This window comes from Pinus tabuliformis, chromosome 7 (genome assembly GCF_031772625.1).
Source record: "Pinus tabuliformis cultivar Carrire ecotype Pingquan chromosome 7, CPIR1, whole genome shotgun sequence".
Taxonomy (NCBI): domain Eukaryota; kingdom Viridiplantae; phylum Streptophyta; class Pinopsida; order Pinales; family Pinaceae; genus Pinus; species Pinus tabuliformis.
In genome coordinates this window covers 1,642,737,478-1,642,747,543 of record NC_142293.1, presented here as the reverse complement: position 1 = coordinate 1,642,747,543, position 10,066 = coordinate 1,642,737,478, and the positions used below count along the sequence as shown (strand labels likewise).

General features: G+C 36.4%; 1 protein-coding gene across 1 annotated transcript; it reads right to left on the bottom strand.

The window, feature by feature from the left end:
* Positions 1–201: 201 nt before the first annotated feature.
* LOC149254676 (triacylglycerol lipase OBL1-like) lies at positions 202–7,540 on the bottom strand. Its single transcript, XM_089454813.1, has 3 exons — positions 7,265–7,540; positions 6,987–7,118; positions 202–519 (listed from the first exon to the last, which is right to left on the bottom strand). Exons 1-3 carry the CDS (start codon positions 7,538–7,540, stop codon positions 202–204), a joined length of 726 nt encoding a protein of 241 aa, XP_089310939.1.
* Between the last annotated feature and the right edge of the window lie 2,526 nt (positions 7,541–10,066).

Here is a 10,066-nt window from a genome sequence, read left to right as displayed (position 1 = left end):
GATAATTTCTGAGTTTTGATAGAAAATAATTGACAAACTATCAATAATGGCTATTTTGTTTCATGTTTTTCGGAGGCCGCTTGACGTGGTAGGTCACATTTCAAACCCACGTTGTTATCGACACGTTACTGTATATCTGCAACACGCCTAACGTGGGTGGGTTTTTTATATATATAGCATCACTAGGCTTCTTCTTGTCGTTCAAGTAATTCGTCGTTCCCGCGAACAAGGAACCACCGAAGGATTGAGTGTCAACTTCTGGTCCCCGAAGCGACCAAATGCGTTTGAATATCCGCCTGTCACGCCTAAATTGGTGTCAATATGAGCTGGTCCCGCTCTAATTGCATTCACATAGTTGAACAATAGCAATTCCAATGCATCTGAACAATAATGCAAACCACCCTTGAAGTCTTCTCCCCTCCCCATGATCAGACTGCGCACCAGCTCCCACATTGCAGTTACCATATTCGGAACGTAGTACGAGATGGAGAAATTCCTGTTTGGCTCTTCCTCCACAGTCTGCAATGCAACGGAGACCCAAAAAGGAAAAAGCTTAATAAATTAGTTTGGTAAAAGACTTCACAAAAAAAATGGGGAAGAAAAATAATTGGTCGGCTGGACTTTTGCGCCACAGACCATGGAGCAAAAGTTTTTTTCATCTAGATTTCAAGTTTTGTTTGTTGGAAGTAATGGAGAAAGCTAAACTTAAATTATTATTATGATGATGATAGGTTTGAAACTCTAATCTTAGACTTTATATCCTAATATTTAGAGAGTGGTTGAAACCATACTGTTAATGTAAAAGCCTGTATATTTGAGGCTCATCTGACTCAATGGTTAAAAGAACTAGTATACTCTCTAGATATCTTCCCTGAAGAGCCATTTAATATATAGTTTATATATTCAATTTTTAACATTATTGACTCTAAAATCATGTATATATTTTTAATTTCAGGATTCAAAATTTTTGTTGAAGTAGAATTTATAATTTTTGATAATTATCTTTTACTGAATATAGATTTTGAAATATTTTGTAACGGATGGAATAGGTTAAACACCGCACAACGAACATGAATCCTCCTTTTAACTAAAAAATATTCAATTTGTTACGCCCTTGCATGCGTTGATTCCTCCTTAATTTCATGGTCATGCTTTTGACTTCCAACATTTTTTTATGGCCATGCTTGTAAATTCCAAGTTGCAGAAAGACAAAGGAGGAAGAATAAAGTAGAATTATGAGCCAAGGGTTCATATGAAATTAATACCTTCTCTTTGTAACAGCGATTGTAATAAAGGCACACTCCAAAATGCTGGAACAGAAATAGTTTATTGTGATATGGAGAACCATGTTACATCATTTTTAGGTTGTTAAGTGTGAAGCCAAATCAGCCCATAATGTGTTAATGATAGCACCAATTCCCGGACAAACAGGCGCACACTGTGTCAACGCTGGCACTAACTCTCCGATAATTTCTAACCGTCACTACCACACTTGTGCCAAACCTACCACATCGCTATTAGTTCTTAGATCTTCATCTGAATCACACACAGGATTCTAGATCCTCTTTCTGCTTCTATAAATTTGTAATTTCTTTGGCCAAGGAATGCAAGCCGAAGGTCAAGGTCTCTCTGTATAATATGAAGTGATTTCTGTTCTTCAATTATTTGTTTTCTCTTTTGCTCTCTGTATAATATGAAGTGATTTCTGTTCTCCAATTATTTGTTTTCTCTTTTGCTGTCAATTTACTTCTATTGTTGCTCCAAATTTACTTCTATTGTTGCTCCATTGTCTGTGATGTTTTGTTTGCTACCATAAAAAATTTATTTCAATTGTGCTTCTCCGATCTAACTCTTGGTATCAGAGCGAGTGAAATACAGAGTGTTGCAGATGTGTAATGGATTTTTTTTTAACTGTTGAATTGTTGCACTGTTGTTGTCAGCTTGAACATGCTCGCCAGATCCCAGTCAAAGTTCGTTCCTCCTGAGCAGCACTACAAAAAGCCATTATTGAGCGGCAACAAGTTGCCTCTACAATTGTTCTTTGGTCGCCAGATCCCAGTCGAAGTTTGCTGCAAGAAGCTGTTATTGAGCAGCAGCAAGTCACCTGTTCTATGCAAGAAGCGGTTAGATTTCCTTGTTCTGAAAATACGCTGGATAGGGTAGAGGTTGTGGCTTGAAAGGATCGTCACAACTTGGACGAGGACCAAAAGGGAAGGGAAGACGACTGTTGACGTTGGAGTACAAAAGGTGGAGTTCGATGCTATGTTGTAAGCTTTTCAAATGGACATGTCGCCAATAATATATGAAGTGTGAAGATTTTATGTTCCTTTTTAAGTGATATGTCTTAATTTTTCAAAAGATCATGTATGTGTGAACGTGAGTGGAAAGTATTTTTTAAATTTATTATTATGGCCTCACACATGTTCAATGTTGGATTTTATGTTTTTTTTACAAACATAAAAGTTTAGTTTATTAAAAGGAGGAGGTTTATGGCTTGTTTTACAGAAGTAATCAAGTTTTTTTTAAGTTGCAAGAGAATTAAGATTAAAAAAAAAAAAAAAAGTTAAAAAGGAGATTGATTTTGGTAAAAGTTGTAATAATTAAATTTTTATTTTTAAATAGAGTTTTTGTTTTTGGGGCTTCAATATTATTGAAAATGGAGACAACAGTTACAAATATGGAGAAGTTGAGTGGGACTAATTTTTTCCTATGGAAATTACAGATAGAGGATATACTGATTTTAAAAGATCAGTATTTGCCGATTGAGGGAACAACAAAGAAACTCTCATCGATGACAGATGAAGAGTGGAATAAGCTAGATAGAAAAGCGATTGCAACAATCTGCCAATATCTAGCAAAGAATGTGTATTTCAATGTGTCCGGAGAAAAGACGACAGAAGGATTATGGAAGAAGCTCCATGATCTATATGAGAAAAATGCGACATCAAACAAAGTGTTCTTGATGAAGAAACTTTATAATCTCAAGATGAAGGAGGGTGCTTCAGTAGCTGAGCACTTGAATGCATTTAATATTATCACTAATCAACTTGCCTCTGTTAAAATCATTTTAGATGATGAAATTATAACCATTTTGCTAATGTGTTCTATGCCAGACAGCTCGGAAAATTTAATTGTAGCTATGAGCACTTCAACAACTGCAAGGACCCTGAAGTTTGATGATGTCAGTTGTGGTTTAATGAATGAGGAGCTGTGATGCAAGTCAATTGCGGAAAACTAGAGAGGAGAAGCTCTAGCTCTAGCTGATTGTGGTAGGAGAATGAATCGAGGCCGGCAAGGGCAATCAAGATCGAGATGTCGATACAAATCAAGGAGAGGCAGTATCATCTGCTTTCATTGTGGCAAACCTGGGCACATGAAGAAAGAATGTCGATTTTGGAAGAAAGGACAAAAGGATTAGAGACTAGCCAGTACAAATCACAAGTCATCCAACACAAATGAAGGTGAGACTATTGCTATAGCCACAGATGGTGATGTGTTTTTTATTGTTTCAGTAGAGGATGCACGTGTATATACATCTAGCTGTAGCTTTGATTGGATCCTTGACTCTAGGACATCTCACCATGTAACCCCATGCAAAGATAGTTTTGTTGCATATAATCCTGGTGATTATGGTAGAGTGCATTTGGAGAATAGTTTTGTTGCATATAATCCTGGTGATTATGGTAGAGTGCATTTGGAGAATAATCATTTTTGCAGTATTGTTGGAGTGGAAGATGTCTAGATCAAGATGAAGGATGGACAAGACATATTATTGAAACAGGTCAGTTATGTACCAGAAATGTGCATGAGTTTGATCTCTATGGGACAATTGGATGATGAAGGCTATTCCAAAAGATTTGGAAAAGGAGGCTGAAAAATTAGCAAAGGAGCATTGGTCGTGGCCAAAGGACCCAAGGCAGGAACATTATACACATTGAAGGTAATGAAAGGAAAATCAGATTTGGGTGTTGTCACAAAAGAAGTAAATTAAACAGATTTGTTGCGTAAGAGCTTGGGTCATATGAGTGAGAAGGGTTTAAAAATCCTTGTTGGTAAAAATTTATTGCCAGGTTTGAAATCCTACAATCTTGATCTTTGTGAGCATTGTATATATGGTAGATAAAGAAGGGTTTCATTCCTTAGAGGTGGCCATGATAGAAAGAAAATGTGTTAGAATTGATACACTCAGATGTGTTTGGGCATGTTAATATCAAGTCATTAATAGGTTTTACATTTATAAATGATGCATCCAAGAAGGTTTGGGCATATCCTATGAAAAGTAAAAGTGAAGTGTTTGGAATAGTTCAAAAATTCCATGTTGTTGTTGAAAGAGAGACTAACAAATTGCTCAAGTGTTTAAAAACAAAGAATGGTGGAGAATATTGCTCAAGGCATTCAAGGAATATTGTAACAAGTTTGGCATAAAGTGTGAGAAGACTGTGCCTAGTACTCCTCCACAGAATGGTGTCGGAGAAAGGATGAATCGCACCATTATGGAAACGGTGCAAAATATGTTGTCCAATTCTGGTTTGGAGAAGAATTTTTGTGCTGAAGCAGTGAGGACCGCTTGCTACCCCATAAATAGATCTCCAACTACAGCCTTGGATTGCAGTGTCCCTGAAGAAGTTTGGAATAGTAAGAAGTTGAATTATTCTCACTTGAAAATCTTTGGATGTGAAGCATTTGTACATATTCCCAAAGAAAATAGAACTAAGCTAGATGATAAATCTATGAAATGCATTTTTTTGGGACATGCAGATGAAGAATATGGTTATCGTCTATGGGATCCAGTTAAACATAAAATTATTAGAAGCATGGATGTTATATTTAATGAGTCAGAAATGTTCAAGAGGACTGTAGATGAACTGGAGGTCAAGAAGGTTATTGACAGGTTTGAAGAGTAGCAGGAAAACATCTCACCAATGCAAGAAAATGAACAACAAATTCAGGAGCAGGAAGATCAACAAGTGGAAAATAATGAATACCAAGAAGAAGGAATCTTGTAGGAAACTCTACATGAGATTCAACCTGATAATGCACCACCACAGTTGATTCTTTGATCTTCTATGCCTCATAAGCCTTCACAAAGGTATCCTCCTTCAAACTATATTTTGTTGACTAATGAAGGTGAGCCTAATTGCTTTCAAGAAGCTTGTAAAGCTGAGCACAGTGAAGAATGGAAGAAAGCAATGGAAGAAGAAATGAACTCTTTGCTGGAAAACAAAACTTGGGAGTTGATAAACCTCCCAAAAAGGTAGAAAGGTTCTACAAAACAAATGGGTTTACAGGATTAAGCATGAAGGTGACGAAAAGAAGGAGAGGTATAAAGCAAGGCTGGTGGTGACCCAAAAAGAAGGTATTGACTTCACTAAAATTTTCTCACATGTTGTTAAAATGTCATCCATTAGAGCCAATCTTGATCTAGTTGCTGCTTTAGACTTAGAATGTGAACAATTAGATGTAAAAACTACTTTCCTTCATGGTGAATTGGAGGAAGAAATTTGTATGGAGTAGCCAGAAGACTTCATAGAAAAAGGCAAAGAAGACCTTGTTTATAGGTTGAAGAAGAGTCTTTATGGGTTGAAACAGGGACCTCGACAATGGTACAAGAAATTTGATTCATTCATCATATTGGAACATGGTTTTCACACGTTGGAAGATGACCATTATGTCTATATCAAGAGGTATGATCAAGGAAAGTATATCATATTATTATTATATGTGGATGACATGTTGATTGTTGGGCATGATAAGAACAAGATCAATAGGTCGAAGAAAGATTTGGGTAGAAAATTTGCAATGAAGGATTTGAGTCCAGCACAACAGATATTGGGCATGGAGATTATGCGTGACAAGAAAAACACAAGGTTGTGGTTGTCACAAGAAAAATATATCAAGAAGGTGCCTGACAAGTTTAATATGAAGGATGCCAAGCCAATTGGTACACCCCTTGCAGCCCACTTCAAGATGAGTATTGAATTATGTCCTAGTGATGACAAGGAGAAGGAAGAGATGAGCGAGATTCCATATGCTTCAACAGTTGGCAGCTTGATGTATACCATGGTATGCACACGACCAAACATTGCATATTTAGTGGAAGTAGTGAGCAGGTTCCTTACTAATCCAGACAAACAACATTGGAAAGCAGTAAAATGGATTTTGAGGTATCTTAAGGGTACTAGTCATTATTGTTTATGTTTTGGTCATAATGAGATTGTGTTTGAAGGATTTACAGATGCAGATATGGCTAGAGATATGGACACCAGAAAGTCCACTACAGGTTATTTGTATACATTTGCAGGTGCAGCAGTATCTTGGGTTTCAAGGCTACAAAGAGTAATAGCTCTCTCTACAACAGAAGCAGAGTACATAGCTACAACAGAAGCTTGTAAAGAGATGTTGTGGATGCAACAATTCATAGGAGAGATAGGAATAAAGCAGGACAAGTATGTGTTATATTGTGATAGTCAGAGTGCCATTTACTTAGCGAAAAACCCAACATTTCTTTCAAAAACCAAGCACATTTACTTAAGGTTCCATTGGATTCGGCATGTGTTGGAGGAAGAACATTTATCCTTGGAAAAGATCCATACAGATAGGAACCCTGCTGATATGCTCACTAAGATTCTACCAAGAAATAAAGATGAGTTATGTAGAGGCATGTTAGGACTCGGTGTGACTTGATTCATGACTCTTATTTGGCTTCAAGTGGGAGAATGTTAACTGTGAATTCAAACCAGCACACACTGTGCCAATGCCGACACCAACTCCCCGACAGTCCGTTGTCCTAGCCGTCACCGCCACACTCGCGTCGAACCTACCACACTGCCATTAGTTTCTAGATCTTCATCTAAATCTCATGCATGATTCTAGATCCTCCTTCTACCTCTATAAATTTGTATTTTCTCAACCTGAGCAAGGAAAGCCAAGGCCCAGGCCTGTTGTGTAATGTGAAATCAGAAGTGACTTTTGTTCTTCATAGTTACTTGATTTATCTCTTCTGTTGTTTGTGATTGAGTAATGTTGTTGTTGCTCCATTGTCTGTGATGCTTTTTTCTGTTGCCAGAATAGTTTAATTTCTGTTGTGCTTCTGCTGCTTTCCACTCTAACACAGGTACCTTGTTACAGGTTCATTCAACTTTACATTCATAAAATTTCCGAATTCTTTATCTCCAATTCTGGGTTGTCCAAATGTATAAATCGCTAATAGCTTCTCCATTAGCTATGTCTTTTTATGTAAAATGAGTATTGCAGGTAACAATACGGCCAAGGCACCACCTACACTGTGTCTTGTCACAACGAACTTAGCATTCTTGTGCTCTTCTAGCAATCCGCCCAGCTTTCTACGTATGGCATAATAAGCCAGAGATTTTTCGTCATCTTCTGTGGTATATTCCTTTGGCAATCCAACGTTGTTACGATCCTGATTTACATCTTTTGTCTTGAGCTCCAAATGGGATTTTAAGATTTGTTCATCGCAACGATCGGCCAAACCCATTGCTTCAAGGAACCCCACGTGAACTTTTCCAATGGAGCCCATTTTCTACCAAGCGAAGTCCAAGTTTGTGCTCTAGTCATCTGCATCAAATGACTCTATTCCTCTGAAAGCAACTACCACCAACGTAACATCTACTTGTTTATCACAGAAAATAAACGCTTGGGTAGTATTTTTTTGTTGGGTAATCTATGCATGGAGAGAAAAACATACAACATTATATTCCTACCCAAAATAAATGACAGTGAGATTCAATGATTAGAAATAAGGGATGAGAATCAACCCATCTCAGGTGATTAAATCCTTACAATTCCAACAATCTGGAAATTCCGCAAAATGCATCTGCAAAACGATTGCAAAATAAAACTCTTAGCAAGAAGATTTGTGGAATGTTCCCTAAATCTCATGGTCTAAATAATGACATTATACACATTAATTACCTTACATAGTTTTACATATAGATAATGTTATTTTTAATTCAAAAATTTAGTGAGAGTTATACGATGAGTTATAACTATTATTTTATACCATTCATCCATTAATACAGCCACGTTGTGCAATATTTCTAACGTTCTCCGGACGGTGAATTTTAGTTTGAAGGTGAGAAATTTTATGACCAATGATAGCTACAGTCTGAGAAACCGCGTAATTTCAAAACACAATCTATGATTTATTCTCACTTTTTTTTCTCCAAGTAGGATTTTATTATATTATTATTTAAACGTTTTATTTAATCTCTTAAAGTTTAAGAGGTGAGTTAAAAATGTAAGAATAATATTAGTGGAAATTATATTTTAATTTAGGATATTTTTAAATATATTTTTTTAATATAAATAATATATTTAAAAAAAATTGGATAATATGTCTTTTTAGTGGAATTCATTTTTTATCTTATTTAATAGAGATTATCATTAAAATAGTTTGATACATCTGAGAGGGTAAATATTAGAAGTATTTGAAAGTATAAATTATTGATTTAATTATAATATTGTATGGATTTTTAATTTTGTTATTATTATATAATAAACTCATGTTTGGAGGAAGTATAGAGTTCATTAGGAAAGTTAATGTCAATAATTTTTTTGGAGAATAAGTTAATCTATATATACCATGAGAGTATGGAAATAAAAAATTCATATAAATATTTTCTAGACATTTAAATTTAGGAAATAAATATCTAATGTAGTAAAACTTATACTCTAAAACTTAAGGTCTATTAAGAATCGAGATACAAATACCCTTTGCAATGAGACTCTTAGAAGTGATACTCGATAGAGCTAGAATTGCAAATACCATTTCACATAAGATTGAAATTTTGAAGATTTATGGTTTTAGTTGTAACACAATTGGCGATCACTCTAATAATGAAAAGTGATGTTTCAAAGCAATTACATGGTATCAAGTGTTATGTACCAAAGAGATTCTAGGTTTAAATCCCCCAAGGGGTGTTCTAATAATGAAAAGTTATGTTTCGAAGAGATTCCAATTTATGAAGTGTTATGTACCAAAAAGATTCTAGGTTGAAATCCCCTAAGGGATGTATGAGATAAAATTGCAGTCACTCAAAATATATTCTATTATGTTGTTGAATGAGGAAATTACACATATTTATACAATCAATAGTCTTAAGATAGGAATGCTATCTTAGACGTACAGTAGTGTGGTTGAGAGATTCTCTCAACCACACACTAAACTAGGAGAAACTATATTCTAGCTTATTCCTATTATGTAGGAACAAACTCCTCAATTAGAAAAAATTACAACCATGACAAGTAGGAATTAATTATTTCCAACTCCCCCCCTTAATGACTACTTGTCATGATAGTCAAATCCACCACCATCAGGCGAATTGCATGTACAAAACCTCCAAAAACACAATCTGCCGCCCTCGGACAGATCCACAACTTCTCCGATCCCACGGATCCCCTTGAAGGTGAATTGGCGCGATCCTGAACGAAAAACCCGCACCCATTGGCGCGATTAATGGCCTAACAGACGCGCCAGTTGGCCTTCCTGGCATTGCTGTTAGCGCGAAAAACGCCAATCCCCTTCTACTCAGAAAAAAAAAACATCTGAGTCCGAGCCAGGTGTTCTGCAGTCCACCTGCTCAATTGAGCACAAAGCTCTCGTGTACACACAGCCACAAAGGCACGCTGACTCAAATCAGCCAGAGCTCAACACAGCCACGAAGGCTAGCTTGTCAAACAACGTGTTGACATCCACGATTCCAGCCACAAAGGCACCTCAAGCCACATAGGCGATTCAGCCACAAAGGCACTTCAGTCACAAAGACTATATAGATGGTTTCTGGCTCACCACCAACCATCACTTTACAGTGACAAAAGATGGTTTCAGGCTGACCATAAACCATTACAAAGTGGTTTTAAGATCACCACGAACTTTCAGATGCCTTTAAAAATCTTACATCTGATTCCACATTTTGGAGTTTCTGGGTACATACAATGACTATTACAATAACATACTAGGGAGTCTATTCCACAAGCCACACTAACTCAAACAAACATCTACTTTGCTGTCCACCATAAACATTGTCGCTGCTGCTTTGCCTCA

Bases quoted from the DNA above. Each gene is read 5' to 3' on its own strand.
- LOC149254676 (XM_089454813.1), bottom strand. From the start codon at position 7,540: ATGGGCTCCATTGGAAAAGTTCACGTGGGGTTCCTTGAAGCAATGGGT. The intron at 7,119-7,264 runs GTATTGTTACCT...ACCTGTAACAAG, and splicing joins GTGTAGGTGGTGCCTTGGCC to GTACCTGTGTTAGAGTGGAA. The intron at 520-6,986 runs GTAACTATGAAG...GTTGCATTGCAG, and splicing joins CAACAGAAGAGATAAATCAA to ACTGTGGAGGAAGAGCCAAA.